This window comes from Berghia stephanieae, chromosome 3 (assembly GCF_034508935.2).
Source record: "Berghia stephanieae isolate SIO BIC M18660-M18661 chromosome 3, UCSD_Bste_1.3, whole genome shotgun sequence".
In the NCBI taxonomy this organism is placed as follows: Eukaryota; Metazoa; Mollusca; class Gastropoda; order Nudibranchia; family Aeolidiidae; genus Berghia; species Berghia stephanieae.
Genome location: NC_088362.1, coordinates 64,915,353 through 64,936,037, shown reverse-complemented (window position 1 = coordinate 64,936,037; position 20,685 = coordinate 64,915,353). Strand labels below are relative to the sequence as shown.

General features: G+C 39.6%; 1 protein-coding gene across 2 annotated transcripts in view; it reads right to left on the bottom strand.

The window, feature by feature from the left end:
* Window positions 1–2,712: 2,712 nt before the first annotated feature.
* LOC144968207 (uncharacterized) overlaps window positions 2,713–20,685 on the bottom strand; it is an 85,039-nt gene continuing 67,066 nt past the window's right edge. For both annotated transcript variants that reach the window (XM_078906326.1, XM_078906327.1), the window contains exons 3-4: window positions 6,660–6,854; window positions 2,713–5,725 (exon numbers count right to left, since the gene is read on the bottom strand). In XM_078906326.1, coding sequence (XP_078762452.1) covers window positions 5,546–5,725; window positions 6,660–6,854 — 375 coding nt within the window. In that variant the 3' untranslated portion in view covers window positions 2,713–5,545. The remainder of the gene's footprint in view (window positions 5,726–6,659; window positions 6,855–20,685) is intronic.

Below are 20,685 nucleotides of genomic sequence, written 5' to 3'. Positions count from 1 at the left end.
GTCAAATCTGGTGGAAGATAGACAAGTGTCCTATCCAAAGGGTAGCAAGCACTTGCTATTGTCCATTTCACGCTGTAGAAACCAAGATTAACTCCAGCTCCAAGGATCTAATGATGATGATGACATTTACATAGGGAAATCACATCCTTCAAAACAAACAACTCGGTGGATTCCTGCCCTCCCATAGTGGGCAGGGAGGCAATTACTGTGTCTTTTATCCCCCTACATCTGTTATTCAACATGCTTTATGTCTTTGTCTTGGAATGAGATCACTTGTACTTGTCAGGGCCCTGGTCGGAGGAAGCAGTTAAATGGATAGAGTTTCGGGAGATGATGTTTTTTTGTTTCTTAAATCATCTCTCTGTTATGCCCTGATATTTTGTTTTTGTTATACACACACACACACACACACACACACACACATATATATATATATATATAGTCGACTACTTAATCGCACACCCTCGGGAGTTTGGGTTAGTCTATCGATTAAGCGGAGTATGTGATTAAGCAGAGAATCTATTAAAAGCATCTAAACCACAGCTTTCATGTGCAATTCATGTAGGACCTTCCCTTCTGGGTTCTCTGTGGCTAGGGACCGTCATATTTAAGCTGTTGCTCTATTAAAATGTTTGTTTCTTAATTTGTATTTATTTATTGGCTTTGGTTTTCAGGGTGTCCAGGAAAGTTGGAAATTGGTCAGAAATTTCATACTTGGTCGGAAATTTTGGAAATAATGGGATTGAGGGTGAAATTTCCTGTATAATGAGAAAAATTAGGAATTTCTTGCTTAAAATGCGATATCAAAAATGTACGAAGGACACCTGCTGTGCACAAAATTTTATTATTTTACTACTAAACTGTCACCACATCATCATCCCTGCTACCACCACTACTACAAACTCCCACATCATCATCATCCCTCTCACCAACACCACCACATCATCATCCCCATCACTACCACTACTCCAACCACCACCACATCATCATCCTTATCACCTCTACTACTGCAACTACTACCACATCATCATCCCCATTACCACTACTACAAATGCAACCATATCATCATACCTCCCACCACCACTACTACTACTACAACTATTACCACATCATTATCCCAACCACTGCCTCTACTACAACCACCACAAGTACAGCCACCACCATTGCTACAACTACTACTTCATCATCATCTTTTGCACCCTCACCACCACTACATCATCATCCCTATCACCTCCACGACTATAACCACCACCACATCACCATGCCTACCACCAATGCTACCATTACTACAACCACTACCATCATCACTGCTGTAACAACCACCACATCACTATCCCTAACACCACCACTGTTACTACAACCACCATATCATCATCATCCCTACCACCACCACAACCACTTCATTACTACAACTATCATCACATCATCATCCCTACCACCAGCACCACGATTGCAACCCCTGCCACATTATCATCCCTACCACTATCACAATCACCACTACTACAATTATTACAACAACTACCACTACACTATCATCTCTACTACTAATACTATAACTTACTACCACATCATACCTACCAACAAATCATATGAGTATTTCTAAAAAGTGAAAATGGGGGTGGGTGGTGGCTTTTGGCATTGTATAATCACATGGTACCATTCTCTCAGTAGATAAGATTTTATACATATGTTGCTATCAGTTTTTAAACTGTTGAAATTCCTCCGAATGTTGTCAAAAATTGCTGCAAGACACATTTTGGGTTGCATCTCAGTAAATTTTAATGAAATTCAAATTTATAGATTATAGTCGCATGGATGGGTTATGATCTGTGCTCTGAGAAATATCCTCCTTTTTGTAACCAGTCATTTTCACCTCTGCTCTTACTTTAAAATGTGAATTGTGTTGAGATAAAACCTATTTTAAGTAAGATTGTCTATTTTAAGCGTATAGAACGCTGTGGGGATAGCGAGAATTGATAAAATACCTGGAAGGAAATTTCACTTCTCGGTAGGAAATTTTAAGGTTAGATTTTCCTGGACACCCTGATTTTAGTTGTTTTTGGTTATTTGTTTTGTTTATTTTTTCTTTTTTTTTTTAAAAAATTTCTTTTCTTTTCCATTCCATGTTTTACCAACAACAAAATGTGACATTATTGTTTGTAAAAAGTGCTTTCCATTCTGTGCAAACTGTTTTGTAGATCATCTGTTGGGGGGGGGGGGGGGGGGGGGGGGGGTGGATGTTGTTTGTCCACCATGGCAATTTTTTTCAGTGTTTGTCAGGGGTGGTTTGTCACATTCCGATGACTCATCCTCATCTTCATTGTCTAGGCATTGTCTTATGTGTGGCTGGACAGAGCTCAGTATCTCCTGAGATATCAGTTCACCGCTGATGGGTATATTATTGTCCATTGTAAAGAATTGATCGAATCCCTCAGCCAAAACGTTGTGCGGAATGGGAACAGTATCGTTGATTTCATGTCTGTTGGTTGTCACTGCAATAAAGGTGTGGCGATTTAACGGAGTTGGTGTGCGATTAAGCCCTATTTGTACCATTTCTCCTTTGTCTGGCTTGTTCCTGGGTGTTTTAATTGTAAGTCTAGAACGTTTGACTTTCCCATTTCCTTCCTTTTTACTGGCACTGATATGCCCTAAATATGTTGCAAGCGCTGAAAAATCCTTAAAAACAAGAACAAACAAACAAGCATCTCAAATCAGATGATTTAGTTTGACAACAAAAATTAGCAATCATGTCATATGAATTCATTGACAAAGCTTAACAGTAACACAATCTTACACACTCAAATGTAATAGTAGCAAAATCTTACATACTCAAATGTAATAGAAGCAAAATCTTTCACACTCAAATGTAATATGTAGGCAAAATCTTACCCGTTCAAATGTAACAGAAACAAAATCTTACACACTAAAAGGTAACAGTAAAAATCTCTTACACGTTCAAATGTGACAGTAACAAAATCTTACACATTCAAATGTAACAAACAAAATCTTACACGCTCAAATGCAACAGTAATAAAATGTTACAAATTCAAATGAAACAGTAACAAACTCTTACATGTTCAAATGTAACAATAAAACCTTACACATTCAAATGTAACAGTAACATGATTATATCAATTTTTTTTTTCTAAATCAACAACTCTCAACCTTTCTTTAATCGTAATTATCATCTTCATCATCATCATCATTATTATTATTAATTTTTTTTTTAAATTGAGCTTTTATATAGAGGAATATCCACCAAACATGCTCAAAGCGCTTTACAAGGGATCCCTAGCCGACAGCAACATTTAATATGTAGGACAGGACATGAAGCCTTTTAGGCGATATAATTTTTTACGGACAGAGACAACGCTGTTAACGGCCAGGTACTCTTTTTACACCTGAGTACGGTAGGAGAATGTGAGTAAAGAGCCTTATCCAAGGACTTAACTATGCGCCGAGCGAGCTCGGCTCGAACCCAGGACCTTCCGATCCGAAAGTATGTTTCATACCACTAGACCACATAGCCGCACAATTATTATTATTATTATTATCATCATCATCATCATCATCATCATCATCATCATCATCATCATCATCATCATCATTATTATTATTATTAGTATTATTATTATAATTATTATTATTATTATTATTATTATTATTATTATTATTATTATTATTATTACCAGTCACGGATTGTTGTTGTTTTCATTTTAATTTGCTACAGTTTTTACAGAGGATTTTACAGTGAAAATAAAAAGTATTTTTATTCGTGACCAAAATCTTTGACCATGAAAGAAAACAAATCGTGAGTATTATTCAATAGTTTAACCAATGAGATGATTTGATTCCAGGAGCACAACTAACCACTGCTCACTCACTATGCGATGCGCAGACCTATAAATGCCGTTAAAAAATCACATCGTCGGGACCGCAGTAAAATGTAGATATGTGCGTCATGAAAGGGAAACAAGCGGAAAATGCAATATAACAAGGGAAGTCACTGTGGTTGATTTAGTGACCCTCAAAATGGAGAGTTTGGAATTTGTGACATTTCAATTTGTTTAATTTTTTCAAAAAATAATTAAGTTAACGTTGAGCAAAATAAAGGGAATAAAAATGTCCTTGTCGTATTAGTCTTATCTACGTTTACCTGAAGAAGGCTAAAGGCTGAAACGTCTTTCACTTTGGGTTGTATTATTTTACGCGAGTCAGTTTTACCATTTTATTTTACTATACACTTCATCGGCTCATTTAGGTACCTCTAGATTTTTGTTACTGTCGTCTGTCTCTGAAGACCAGGAATATTTTTAAAAAAAATTGTTATAGACCTCAAACTGTCGATGAAGTTAAATAAGGAAGTGTTTTCATGGTGTTGTATAAAGCAACAAAGAGTTTTGATTCACATTCTCTCACCGTACTCAGGTGTAAAATGAGTACCTGGCCCTTAACAGTGTTGTCTTTGTCAGGAAAAGAATGTAATGTCGCCTAAAAGGCTTCATGTCTCGTCCTACATGTTAAGTGTTGCTGTTGGCCAGCGACCCCTTGTAAAGCGATCTGAGACGTGTAGTGGATAGTGCTCTATATAAAAGCTCAAGTTTTGATGGCTGCAATACTGAGTGGGTGCCAACGTGATGTCGATATATCCGATCTACACTGTACACGTCCTGGTGTCAGTCTAATGTAAATGGTGCTGCTTGAAGCTCGAAGAAATAAATAACAATGTGAAATTGAATGTAAGCTTCAATTTAATTACGAAAAAAGATAGAATGGACGTTTCGGGTTTCCCCTTTATCAACAAACAGGATGAATGAAACGCTACAGATGAATGACATGATGTGGTAGTGGATGAATGTTAAGATGGATAAAGAAAATGTTGATAGGCACGAATTCGTGCTTCCTTACAAAGTAGCATACTATTTCCTGCCCAGCAACGTTTTGTTTATTCATTTTAAGAACGCCACTACCACACCATCTAATTCATCTGTAGTGTTTCATTCATCATGTTTTGTTGATAAAGGGGAAAACCCGAAACGTCCATTATATCTGTTTTCGTAATTAAATTGAAGCTTACATTCAATTTCACATTGTTATTTAGTGTCAGGCTAACGAGTTAACGAAGATTGCCGTCAGACAGAGAATCCAGTACGTTGTCATTTGACCTTTGACCTCCACTAAAATTTGCCTACGTTTAATACGGATTGTCAGGAAGATTAATTAATTAATTAATGATTATACAGACTTTCTTCCCGAGGCGACGAAGATTTGTGGTCCCGGTAGCTCAGTCGGTCGTGCACTTCGCTTCACACTCAAATGGATCAGGATCGATCCTGGGTGAAGTCGACCCTTTCCCTTCATCCAGCAGTGATTGGGGTAGCTGGGTCTGTTAGATCTGGTGAAAAGTACTTTGCCATAAGACTAAAGTCCTATCCAAAGGGTAGCAAGCAATTGCTCTTGTCCGTGTAACACTATAAGAACCAAGGTGAACTACAGTTCCATAGGCCTTGTGGCTCTAAAGGACTTCGTGGGTTTGTTGTAACTATCAAGAATCATTGTCCTCCATGCCGACACACCTGATTACGAGAGCGGCGTACCAATTATGCAGCTCCACGTGGAACCGTAAACCGGGGCAACAGGCACGTGGTATGAAGTCTGGGTCATGATTGGATGTCCTCACTTCTGATCCTGAGGAGTAGCACATGGTCTGGATGGCGGATCTCGGCTGAGGAAGACAAAAAAAAAAAAAAAGGGAAACTCAGAGGTGTGAATAACAGACCTGCCAACTTGAAAATTTAAAATTTCGCAATTTTTAGGAGATAGATATTGTTAATTGTAGTACCTATTGTTAACTTTAGATTTCAATAATTTGCCCTCACAAGGATGATTAAATTAATACTTTAAAAAGCATTAAAGTTATATAGTCTGGCATCTATCCTCCTTCTCAATAAGTTTTATTGACTTTGAGATGCGCATGAAGGTCTGAAACCAGGGCCAAAATTTCGTAATTCTACGAATTTTTTTGTAATAGATGACAGGTCTGGAATAAAATAATAATAAAGTGTTCTTATATAGCGCTAAACGCCGAAGTCTCAAAGCGTTTTACAATATACTTATCAAACCATAAACACACTCGTACCGAGCCAAACAGACAGACACACAACAGTCGCACACACTAACTATGCAAGTTTTACAAAATGAAATTGACATTCAACAAAATGGAATCAAGAAATAAAACGTATAATTCAATAAGAAAATGCCTAGGATAAAAATTTCGGGAAAAGATGAGTCTTTAGATTTTTCTTAAAACTTTCTTCGCTGCCCGATAGCCATACTGACAAAGGAATCGAGTTCCAAATGGTAGGTCCTGCTTTATAAAAACACTGGCAGACAAGCAGGCAGAAAACCATGAACATAAAACAATGTGTAGATCGATGTCCCATACATTGAAACCGAAATCCCAGACAAACAAACAATCGACACCTACCATACATTGAAACCGGAATTCCAGACAAACAATGGACACCTACCATACATTGAAACCGGAATCTCAGACAAACAATGAACACCTACCATACATTGAAACCGGAATCCCAGACAAACAAGGGACACCTACCATACATTGAAACCGGAATCTCAGACAAACAATGAACACCTACCATACATTGAAACCGGAATCCCAAGGCAAACTCTACGGGGACAACGGCCTGGGTGTGGCTCTGGTTGCAGCAGGGTCGGAGCTGACACGGGTAGTTCAAGGACATGTTGTCAGAGGCGAAACCAAGGACGCCGTTGCAACACGTGACATCCGAGTTGTCGCTATAGTGTGGAGCGATGGAAGGTGACAGGCTGTTCTGAAATTAACAACATCAAGAATAAAATGTTTTAACCCACTCCTATGTCTACAGTTGTAGAATCATGGCCAGTAAAATAAGCTATTATGAGTTTGATTTAACATTGTTGTCAGGGGCAATAGTTTGTTGTTTGAGAGTGTTTCCATGTTAACAATGAGCCCATAAAAATTGGGTTGTCGGACCTGTATATAAGAACACGTTGATTGTAATAAATAATAAAGTCCATTTATTCATGCAAAAGGGACATTTCTTGAAAGTCAACGAGATGCCGATAGCGGGACTGAAGCCTGATTTTCCTGGCTAGAACTAGAAGCAAAACGCCTTGTCAACTTGGCCATCGCGTGGAACGATAAAAATAAAGACTAAAAAACTTGAGCTTTTATATAGAGCAATATCCACTAAACGTGCTCAAAGTGCTTTTACAAACGGTCCCTAGCCAATAACAGCGCGTAACATGTAGAAGAAGACATGACACCTGTTAGGCGATATTACCATCTTTCTTATCCGACAGTAAACGACCTGGTACTCATTTTACACCGAGTACTGTGAGAGAATGTGAGTAAAAAGCCTTTTCCAAGAACTCAACTATGCGCCAACCACATAGCCGCTTAGGGATTATAGTCTACCGGGGATGAAGAGTTAGCACTCATACAAAAATGGCGGCTTTACTAGCTGCGCCATATAAACACTCGACTCAGGCGTGAATGAGTAGGTGGGTATGGATAGGTAGTGAGGGATATTGTAAGAGTGTTTGTACAAATTTGACGTCTAACATGGCGCCGTGTACTGTATGATTCCATATGACCTGCTGGAAGAATAAAAATAAATAGATAACCCATGTGAATCGATTTCAATGCTTTTCTATGCCATTCAAGAATATACTCATAACCAACGCATACTTATTTTCAGGTCTGATAATCCAAATTGTTATGTGCTGATTTGTATAATGGAATTACTCCCTAACCAACGCATACTACTTCCAATTACACCAACGTAAGATCAAGTCCATGGTTGCGTTGTGTTATCAGACCTGCAAACATGTGCACGTTGATTAGAATTGAAGTGATGAAGCAAGACTATAGCAAGACTACTATGCTAACAAGGAGAGACAAGCATAACATCTTGTAGAGTCTCAAGGACTTTGTTTACTCTTGATTTGTGTCAGAGAGAGAGAGAGAGAGAGAGAGAGAGAGAGAGAGAGAGAGAGAGAGAGAGAGAGAGAGAGATATGGACGCATTAATAGATAAGAGAGAGAGTGAGAGAAATAGAGCAAGGGAGAGCAAGAGATAGAAAGAGAGAGAGAGAGAGAGAGAGAGAGAGAGAGAGAGAGAGAGAGAGAGTATGAGAAAGAGGGGGAATGGGGAATGGAGGGGGGGGGGACTGAGAGAGAGAGAGAGATGATGATGATGATGATGATGAGGATGAGGTGATGATGATGATGAATGGATGATGATGAGTGGAAATAGATATAGAAAGAGCAGGGGAGAAAAGAGAAGGAAGAGCAGAGAAGAGATGGAGAGAGGGAGGGAGAGAGAGAGAAAGAGAGGGGGAGGGGAACACACGAGAGAGAGAGAAAGAGAGGGGAGGGAGAGAAAGAGGAAGAGGGAGCAAGAGGCGAGAGAGAGGAGAGAGAAAACAGGCAACCACACAGAGAGAGAGAGAGAGAAAGAGGGGGATAGGGAGGCGGGCGAAGAGACTGAATGAAAACGGCAGATAGAAGGCAAGTCTTTAGGGAAATCAGAATGCCTCACGGGCGTCCAAATAAAAGACATATCACCGATTGGATTGACAAATTGAACCAGCCCATCAAATGAGGCGCTATAACATTTTCTCAAGACAACTCTTTGATTTCATGGACTTTACTTGTATAAGCTCTCTCTCTCTCTCTCTCTCTCTCTCTCTCTCTCTCTCTCTCTCTCTCTCTCTCTCTCTCTCTCTCTATCTCTCTCTCTCTCTCTTTCTAATCTATTTATAGCATGAACCCTTGTCCATTTATAAAGCCTCTGTCGTCCGTATTGATTTTATGTTTAATAATAATTTTTTACAATACAACAAGGGAGCTTTTATTTAGCGCATTATTTGCTGAACGTGCTTCAATCGATTTGTAAATGGTGTCAAGCCAAAAGTTACACTTTAAGATGTAAAATGAGAGCAGACGCCAGAAGTTCGTTCTTACAATTGTTCACGACAAAGAAAAAGCTATTATAAGCGAGGTTCTTATCATACACCTGGGTACGGTGAAACAATGTGAATGAAGATTTTTTCTAAGAGCTCAGCCATGAATTCGAACCATGGACGCTTAAAAAGTCAGGAGCGTAATGCAAAGTTGAAATCATGGTGTGGAAAAAAAAAATCCGTAAAAAATCAACATTATGTCAGTCAGTCCGAAATTGAAGAGCCATCAATGTAGTCAGTCCGGATGCGAAGAGTCATCAATGTTACCCTCCATCTCTAAGAGGTATAAGGTCAGGATGACCCTGGTAGGTCAGGACGACCTTGATACCTGAAATCAAGTTTTTAACGTGACTGATATGAAATATGGGATTTATTTCTATGCTTCCTGAAAAGCGCTTTGGGCGTTTTTAGTGGATATTTCGTTGTATTGCTGTTCATTCCTTTCATGATAACGAGCAGATATAGTTTCTTACATTACAAGAGACCCACAGTATGGAATCCTAAATTCATTTTTCAGGGACTGATTCATCCCTAGATAACAGCGTCTTGTGACAATGGGACACTTACATCAACTGAAAATACCGTGTCATTATCGTATCGTTTCGTTTCAGAGCGAATAGGTACTAAAACCTTTAAAAGCTCTGTGTAACTTTTATGCATAGATACAATTTATCAATTAAACAGAATTCCATGTTATTAATTGATAATATTGAGAATTAAATATGTAATACATAAAAAGTGTCATAGTCAATATTCGTACTATAATTAACTTTACATTCATTTGGCATGTCCAACTTGTACATTCGAGAATTTCAAAAAATTGATATACAAAATACAATAATATCCAATGTCATGTTACATTATGATTCAAAATCAAATATTGTGTTCGTAAGTTCTTTATTTAATAGTGAAGTGACAAATTAGAGAGCAGGAACGCCAGTAGGTCTGGGGTTCGATCCCCTGCATGTCGATGTAAATTGATTTTATGGGATTATTTCGATTTTCCTATATTTTTTCTCTGCTTTGTCTGACACTGTTTCATGTTCATGTTTTCAAGTGATTGTTCAGTAATGACATGGTGTACGATCGTGGATAGCTCTTACGGTAGAGTCACGCTCTCCCCGGCCAGGCGGAGTTGTCGTACCAATAAGGTCGCGGGTTCGAACCCCCATCGCCGCCGCGAAATTTTTATTCTCTTTTGTCTTCCGGCACTTTCCTACCCACGTCATTTCTTGTTGTAAGTTCTATTAAGATATATTGAAAAGGGCTGCGTGACTCAACAGTGGTCCCTGCTTTGAAACCGAAAGGTACCGAGCTCCATCACCCGCCGTTGCGCCCTAGCTCAATTTGGAATAGACCCTTGAGACAAATTTTCCCTATGGAATGAATAAAGGGATTTTAAAAAAAAATACAATTAAACAACGGTGAACAGAATTAATCTCCCACTGAAGTCGCAGAGCAGGAAACGTAATCTCGTCCTGTCGTTGTCAGAGAAAAGCTAGAGGAAATCCTGAGGGAAATCCAGTTTCTTTCATTTTTCCAGTTTTCTGCTGTACTCTGGACAAATCTCGTATTTAGAAATTTGACCAGAAAACTTGTCCTTCAAATATCGATCGTTTAAAATGAAACTCATCTTGGCAAAGACACTCAAACATGGGATTTGAATAAAGACGTCCGGAAGTCCCAGGTTTTGCCAAAATGAGAATCCCTTAAATCGATGAGTTTTCTTGCCAAATTTTTAAATACGAATATTTTTCCAGAAAACGGCAATTAACTGGTAAGATCAGATCTGAAACTTTGGAGTGATTGACAAAAAAAGGGTAAATCCATACAAAATTATAAGCAAAAACACATTTTTGAGATTTTATATAGAGCAATATGCAATATACGTGCTCAAATTGCTTTACAAGGGGCCCCTGACCAATAGGAACACTTAACATATAGGACGAGACATGACGCCTGTAAAGCGATATTATAATTCTTTTTTTTCGACGGAGACAACGCTGTAGACGATTGGGTACTCAATTTGCACCCAAGTACAATGAGGAAATGTGAGTTAAAGGACCCCACTTTGCTCCGATCAAAGCGGAAATGAAACCCTTGATCTACCGGTCTCATTCCCTTTGCGAATGAAGCGAGTGCTCTGCCAACTGAGCTATCGGGACCCCCAAGAACGACAACACTAATGATAATTATAATGATTATCAGCTTAAGCCTGCCACTGTTTGCCTAGATGTCGCTAACGATAATGACAACAATTCCCAATACAGATGGAATAGACAGGGAGCAGCAAAGGGAAATAATTCATCGATCTCCCTTGATCTTTGATGATAAAATCCAAGCCATGGAATATCTCGGACGACAATTATTTCAGGTATTCGATCCAAAGGTGTGCCCAGGGCCCCCCTCGTGGATCTTTACCTTGCAGTTGGTGAGGGGGCTTGAGGCACACGGGAGGGCAAAGGTGTAAATCCCGGTCGACCGTCACGAGACCATCCCGGGTATCGAGCCAACGAGCCACATGAGCTGCTCGCCCCGGTGTGTGACTAAATTTGATCCAAACCCGGTGCCCGAATAGCAGCCCTATCCCGGGCGCCACACTATTGTCCTTATGTCGAGTCCCAAACAGTCCCGTCAATGGCGAAGCGGTCTGCCGCCTAGCCAAATAATACCGCGTTCGTGTCGCCCGGGTCGTCGGCACGTCCGAGAAAAAAGCAAACGTCCCATGCATCAATCGATCCGCGGCCTGCCGATTGGAAAATGCGACGGCGGGGATGGCGAACTGACGCGTATATTGTCCCTGAACGTCGAGAGCCAGAGTATGGCAAAAAACGAGCTTTTATCAAAGCTACTGGCCGTTCATTGCGTTGATATCCTCCTTTTACAGGAGACCCACCTTTATTCAGGCGCGCAATCTTCCCGATTCCAGATCCCAGGCTATACGGTGGTCCAACGCGAGGACACTTCGAGGCTCAAAGGAGGGGTTAGCGTTTACGCTAAAGAGCCATCGAAGGTAAGGGTCATTGAGAGCGTAACGGACAGCAATGGGGTGAACCGAATTTCCGTGGAAGTAGGTGGACTGTGTTTGCATAATATTTACAAACCACCTAGAGCGACTTGGACTACACCACCGGTACCGGTGGTCAGCCATCCTTCCATCTGTCTGGGAGACTTTAATAGCCACCATCACGAATGGGGCTACCGAGACTGCAACGAGGCAGGAAGACAACTCCGCTCATGGATGGACTGTAATGATCTACACCTAGTGTACGATCCTACAGCCAAGGGTACCTTCAGGGGTACCCGCCATAAGAAGGAGTATACTCCAGACCTCACCCTCGTAACGAAAGGCGCGAACGGTGAACCGTTGCAGGTGAAGCGGACAGTCCTCGGGGACTTTCCGCATAGCCAGCACAGGCCGGTTCTTGTCACAGCTGGGGTGACAATACCGAGGGTGCAGTCTCTCCCACTTTGCAGATGGAATTTCAGGAAGGCTGACTGGGAGGAATTCAGTTCCTATATCGAGCAGGTCTGCCCTGCCATTCCTCCCAAGTCCAAGAATATAACCAGATTTAGTAGGCTACTGGTTAAGAGCGCTCAACGCTCTATTCCACGGGGCAAACGGAAATTCTACACCCCTTGCTGGACAGCAGAGTCGGAAGAGCTGTACCGAGAGTACCAGCAGACCCAGTCCCAGGACACAGCCGATAGACTACTCCAGTCTCTGGCAGAGGGAAGGAAGCAACGGTGGCAGGAGACCGTGGAAAGTCTCGACTTTACACACTCCAGCCGCCACGCTTGGCGTCTGATAAAGAAATTGGACCCAGATCGGAATTTCGCGAAGGCTGCACCGGAATGCGAGGCAGACACAATTGCCAAGAATATTAAGAACCGTAGCAAGCGGGTCCCTAATCAGGCTTTTGAGCGCGGTGTCCGCAAGGCGTACCGTACGATTTTGGACTCGCTACCTGCGGAGGAGTCGGACTGGACGGCCCCGTTCAGTCCCCGAGAAGTGGGTGCAGCCATTAGCGAAGTGAAGAACGGCAAAGCAGCTGGGATAGATGGTGTATATCCCGATATGGTGACGCATCTGGGCCCCAGGGCACGGGCCTGGCTAGCAGAGGCAATGTCTGACATCCTTGCAAACGGAAAGCTTCCACAAGTGTGGAAGCATGCGAAGATAGTTGCCATCCTGAAGCCAGGGAAGCCGGCGAAGGAGGCAGACAGTTACAGACCCATATCGCTGCTGAGCTGTCTTTACAAACTGTTGGAGCGTGTTCTATTAAACCGATGGGGGCCGGTCCTAGACGCTGCCCTGCCACCTGAGCAGGCAGGCTTCAGGGAAGGGAGGTGCACCACGGAGCAGGTCATTGCCCTTACAGAGCATATTGAGCACGGGTTCGAGAGAAAACAGCAAACAGGTGCTGTGTTTATAGACCTATCAGCGGCGTACGATACGGTCTGGTGCGATGGGTTAATGCTCAAACTTGCAAAAATCATAAGGTGCAAAAAGACCTTGAAGTTGTTCTCTTCGATCTTAGGGGAAAGGCAATTCCACGTCGCGCTGGGAGACGCCACGAGCAAAGTTAGGAAATTGAAGAATGGGGTCCCTCAGGGGTCGGTACTTGCGCCAATGTTGTTTAACGTTTACATTAGCGATATGCCGAACACTTCCTCCCTGAGGCTGGGATACGCAGACGACTGGGCACTCGTTACTCAGAGTAAAGTGTGGACCCGTCTCGAGAGCGTACTCAGCGAGGACGTCACCAGACTCAAATCCTACTTTGACAAGTGGTACCTGAAGATGAACACTTCAAAAACCGTGGCCACTGCATTTCACTTATGCAGTGGTTGGCACACCCGTAAACTGAATGTCCTAGTCGGGACCAGCCACTCCCATATGAGCCGCGTCCAAAATACCTAGGGGTGACGCTGGATCGCAGCCTTACCTATCGGGTTCATCTCGAAGGGGTTGCCCGGAAGATAGAGAAGCGGAATAGTCTTCTGAGGAAGCTGGCGGGATCGACTTGGGGCGCTAGCCAAGCGCTCCTGAGAACATCCGCCCTGGCATTATGCTATTCCACCGCGGAGTATTGCGCTCCAGTGTGGGGTAGAAGCAGAAACGTTGAGAAGGTGGATGTAAAACTTCGCAAGTCGATGCACATAGTGTCGGGAACGCTAGCAACAACCCCTAGAGAATGGGGCCCGGTGATGGCAGCGATCCAGCCCCCCGATGTCCGGAGGGAGACCATTACGGGAAACTGGCTGAGTAAGATCAAAGAGAGAGGGAATGGGGATACCCCTCTCATGCGCATAATGAACGGTGCCCCCGTTTCGAGCCGAAATAAGTCCCGGCAACCCTTGTACGCAGAATCCCTGACTACGGACAGAGCTGCACATACGAGATGGAAGTCGGTTTGGACGAATTCAATCCCTCGCGGGGGCGGGGACCTACACTCCTCTAAGCTTGGTGAGAAGTTGCCAGGCTTTGATACCAGTAAGAGGAGACACTGGGTAGCTGCGAATCGGCTTCGGTCGAGGAGCTGCCTAACGGCCGGTGCGTTACATCAGTGGGGTCTAACTTCCTGTCCTTTATGTCCACGCTGTGGGCAAGAACCCGAAACGGCAGAGCATCTAGTCGAAAGGTGTGTTGTGACGATGCTACCGGGCGGGTTCGCGACGGTGCACGAATGCGGACCGGACTTTGCTGATTGGGTCGATCGTCATAACATAATAGTGTGAACCATAAGAAGCTGCTGCTGCCCAGGGCAAATCTAAAATTATTATTTTCCACGTGGTTAATGGGGATGTCTCAGCTGTTATCGATTCGTTCATTTCAGCATTGGCGTTCCTTATATGGTACCAACCCTGTCAAACTGGTGCTATGTCAGAATCCTGCGTGCAAAAAATATTAAGTATAAGGTCAAAATGAACCCCAAAAATGAACATTTATATAGCGCTTTTCCACGGATTAACTATGCTCAACGCGCCTCACAGTGTTATATGTGTCCCCTCCAACAGGCCATTAGAAAGAATATTTCCATTCCATACAGCACAAGCCAAAAGTTAAGCGTCCTTTTCGTGATAACACTCTTACAGTATCCATCACTACCTGTATCCAGGTACTCATTCACACCTGCATCGAGTTATCAGAAATAGGAAATCTAAATTTTTCTAAGTTAAGAACCAAAATTAATTCTCCTAACTCCAGACATTTTATTCAACTCAAATTCTGAGACTTGAGTTTTAAATGAAAATTTCATTTAATTAATAAGGAAATCTTTATGACATAAGATAAGATAAGATAAGATATGATGAACTTTATGAATCAAAAACAGGAAATGACATTATGTTAAATATGGCTCAAGGTAGAAGATAAAGTTATTTACCAGGGTAGATGGTTATACAACAAAACAGTAAAAATGTATTATGAACTAGATGCCATTTGGTGCCGTAGAACACATTCAAGTCATTCATTCTCACACTCGCTTTTTATTTATGTTCTCACAATAATCCACAAAATCTTCCTACAGTTCGGGTGTAATGATAGCCCTCAAGATCTTCTTATAGATTGTGTGTCATCTCTCACGATAATCCACGAGATCTTATAGTTTGTGTGTCTGATCTCACGAAAATATACGAGATCTTTTTATAGATTGTGTGCAATCTTATTAACGGATAATTGTCACATTTATTTGCTTTTGGAAAGTACTTGGTTTACCTATACAAGAGCTTTATGGAAATAAGATAATTCAGAGATCTGTGTTCAAGGACAACACAATTTTTAATGCTATTGGTTTTAACTCTAATAATGTGTTAGCAGTGATGCAGAAAGAGTAAACATGGGGTAATCAACGAGACCTTATAGTTTGTGTGTAATATCTCACGATAATATACGAGATCTTCTTATAGATTGTGTGTTATATCTCACGATAATCTACGAGATCTTCTTATAGTTGGTGTGTAATATCTCACGATATACGAGATCCCCTTACAATTTGTAGCTAATATCTCACGATAACGCACGAGTTTATCCCGGGATTATTTTGTATTGTGATGTAGACTAGAATTATTTCTTGGTACCCCCGAAACAGGAAACTGTCATTTTCTGATATTGACAAACTATAACAAATCTGTGATCCTAATTTACTTCACTGTTGTCCCATGTATAGGAAGGACAGCAGTGTGTATGGTAAATTTAAAGAAAATACTCTAACTCTAATTTATGTAGCAAAGAATACCAAGATGGCAGCCGTGTCATAAACAACACAGAGATCTGTGTTCCAGGAAAACACAATTTTTAATGCTATTGGTTTTAACTCTAATAATGTATTAGCAGTGATGCAGAAAGTGTAAACATGGGGTAATCAACGAGACCTTACAGTTTGTGTGTAATATCTCACGATAACATACGAGATCTCTTTATAGTTTGTGTGTAATATCTCACGATAATCCACGAGATCTTCTTATAGATCTTCTTATAGTTTGTGTGTAAAATCTCACGATACCATACGAGATCTTAAGAACAATAATATCGTACAATAACCCCTCCTGTCCCCGCAATGAAAACCCACAAACAAAATACGAAAAAAAACAACAACGAATCAAAATAATATAATGCATTTTAATGACATATAAAAGTTGAATTTGTTTTCCTAATTATTGGGCCATGGTGTTCTTTATTATAGCAGAATTTGATAACGAAACATTTCAGACATGCACATAGAAATAATGCGCTCATCAGTCGGTATCGAGACTACTAGAACTGTGAAAATAAAATAGGATGTGACTCACTGCCTCACAACGGTATGGTATTATTTCGCGGTCTATCAAGTGATTAAAATGATTTTCAAGTAAAAGGAAGTTTCAGGAGTGGAGAGCGAAGAGGAAAGAGAGGCAACAGAACCAAGCACTAAACACACAAACTATGTATGCAGCAACTGCGGTAGAGACTGCCATGTATGGATCGGAATGCCGAGTCACACCCGTCGATGCTTTCACAAGACTGATGAGGCCAGAATACACAGGGCACAACCTTGGTTTCTCCAGACGGAAGGATGCCTACTACTACTACTACTACTACTACTACTACTACTACTACTACTACTACTACTACTACTACTACTACTACTACTACTACTACTACTACTACTACTACTACGACTACTACTACTACTACTACTACTACTACTACTACTACTACTACTACTACTACTACTACTACTACTAGAAGAAGAAGTAGAAGAAGAAGAAGTAGTAGTAGCAGTGGTAGTTTTAGTAATAGTAGCATTAGTGGTATTAGTATTATTAATAGTAATAGTAATATTATTATTATTATTATTATTATTATTATTATTATTATTATTATTATTATTATTATTATTATTAGTAGTAGTAGTAGTAGTAGTAGTAGTAGTAGTAGTAGTAGTAGTAGTAGTAGTAGTAGTAGTAATAGCAGCAGTAGTAGCAGTCGTCGTCGTCGTAGTAGTAGTAGTAGTAGTAGTAGTAGTAGTAGTAGTAGTAGGAGTAGTATGTAGTAGTAGTAGTAGTAGTAGTAGTAGTAATAGTAGTAGTAGTAGTAGTAGTAGTAGTAGTAGTAGTAGTAGTAGTAGTGGTAGTAGTAGTAGTAGTAGTAGTAGTAGTAGTAGTTATTTGATCATTTGAACCTGCAATAGTTGTATCTACCGAATATTGTCAAATGTACAATTAATGTCATTTATATAACTTTGAAATATATTATCGATTCAGAAAGTCAAGAAGATTTAAAGTAGGATTTTAAAGCCTATTTGCTCTAAAACGGTACGATACGATACGATACACGATAAGATACGGAATAATGTAAACATATCTAGTTTATGCTACTTTAACAAGTTTCCTGCCGTACCCAAGAAAAACTCGAATTTAAAATTTGGGCCAGAAAACTCGCCCTTTAAAAATCGATTGATTTAATTGTCTCTCTTCTTGGCAAAAAAACTCTCAGGGATTGTTTTTACCAAGACGAGGTCATTTAAACCCATCGATGTTTGAAGGGTTCAAAAAGAAACGACGATGACTCCAGAGATCGGTCAATGTCAAGCGGGCATTGCAAGATAAAGATCTGAACAAGTGTATATGAAAGGTGCCAGACAAAGAAAGAAAAAAAAATCTCAAAAAATCAGTCTACGTGCGGTTATGTGGTCTAGTGGTATGACACTCGCTTTCGGATCGGAAGGTCCTGGGTTCGTGCCTCGCTCGGCGCATAGTTGAGTCCTTGGAGAAGGTTCTTTACTCACATTCTCTCACCGTACTCAGGTGTAAAATGAGTACCTGGCCGTTAACAGCGTTGTCTCTGTCCCAAAAATTTGTAATATCGCCTGACAGGCGTCATGTCTCGTCCTACATGTTATGTGTTGCTGTTGGCCAGGGACCCCTTGTAAAGCGCTTTGAGCACGTTTAGTGGATATTGCTCTATAAAAAAGCTCAATTTTTTTTTTGTTTGTTTGTTTTTTGTTTTTTTTTTTTGTTTTTTTTTTTTACCTCGACATGGGATCGAACCTCAGACCTTCTGATTATCGTTCAGACGTGCTACCATTACTCCACAGAGGCTTCCCGATAGTTGGGACAATTAGAATACTTCTTCCTGGCATGAGCAATCGCAAAGTTTCTTATCTAAAAACACAGTGCTCATCGTTAAAGGGTTAAAAATCCGATTTCAATGTAAAACGCACACATTCCATTCGCCTTCCCAGCCTCTGGTATCGATACCAAGTTGTCTTCGTCGGTTTGCGATAAAATCCATTCCCCAGGTCCTCTGGGTAATCAAATACTCTGCTATACACGACAAAAACAACTTATTACAAGATTTACCCAGAACATTCCCAACTTCAAATATTAATGGATTTTTAAAAGTTCTAAAGCCCCCCCCCCCCCCCCTACTCGTGAAATACCTTATAGAGCAGTAAAGTTAGGTGCCCAAACGTAAACAAAGATCGAGAAGCACGTGGCAAACCACATGTTCCTGTCTTGACAGCTCACGTTCCAATGTAAATAATAGAAAAAAATAACCTTTAAAATTTGGCTGTTAGGTGGCAATAGAAACACATATTCATAAATACTCGATCATGCATCAATAATGTCTAGATATGGATATTTTATGGAACAAAAGGTAAAATTTTCTAAAATTTATCAAAGTTACAGTCTATCTATTTTTAGACCAGAGCAATTATTGCGCTGGTGTGAACAAAACGAGAATTATTCGGAGCCTGATTTCATAATAATTTAGCCTTATATTATTATTTCTGCAACTGTTAGATTTATGTAAACATATTTTCAATACTGAAAGTGTATTGCCTACAACTCAAACTACAAAATTGGGAGACCTATTTTGTGCGTAAATTGTTCCGGTCCCTAACGAATCACTAGCAACTTTTATTGTTTACGTTAGGGCACCTAACTTTACTGCTTTATAATCTGAGGCGACTTTAAAGACTCAGATATTAGAATTATTAAAAAGTTGGGAGTTATCATAAAACATCCGGTATTTGAAGTCAGAAACTTTAACCTACGTCCAAAATGAGAAAAAGCATTGATTCAGTGGTCAGTGATATTGATGATAACGGTAAAATAATAATAATAATAATAATAATAATAATAATAATAATAATAATAATAATAATTAATAATAATAATAATAATAATAACAATAATAATAATAATAATAATAATAATAATAATAATGATGATGATAAATAATAATAATAATAATAATAATAATAATAATAATAATAATAATAATGATAATAATGATAATAATGAATAATAATAATAATAATAATAATAATAATAATAATAAAAATAATAATAATAATAATAATAATAATAATAATAATAATAATAATATATAATATAATAATAACAATGGTGATGATGATGATGATGACGACGACGACGACGACGATGATGATGATGATGATGATGATGATGATAATAATAATAAATTATCTTTATATAGCGCAATATCCACTAAGTGTGCTCAAAGCGCTTTACAAGGCATCCCGAGCCAACAGCAACACTTAACACGTAGGACGGACATGACGCTTGTTAGGCGATACTACATCTTTTATGGACAAAGACAACGCTGTTAACGGCCAGGTACTCGTTTTACACCTGAGTACGGTAAGAGACTGTGAGTAAATAGCCTTTTCCGAGGAATCAACTATGCACCGAGCGAGGCTCGAAACCAGGACCTTCCGATCTGAAAACGAGTGTCGTACCACAAGACAATAGAGCCGCACAATAATAATAATAATAATAATAATAATAATAATAATAATAATAATAATAATAATAATATAATAATAATAATAATAATAATAATAATAATAATAATAATAATAATAATAATACTAATAATAATAATAATAACTAATAATAATAATAAATAATAATAATAATAATAATAATAATAATAATAATAATAATAATATAATAATAATAATAATAATAATAATAATAATAATAATAATAATAATAATAATAATAATAATAATAATAATAATAATAATAATATCCAGTAAAGGAAATAGTGTGACGTCACGACTTCTCAACCCTATTACCATCCCATCTAATCACTGCTTATTTGCTGTGTCAATATTCTTAGTGTCTCATGTCTTCATAC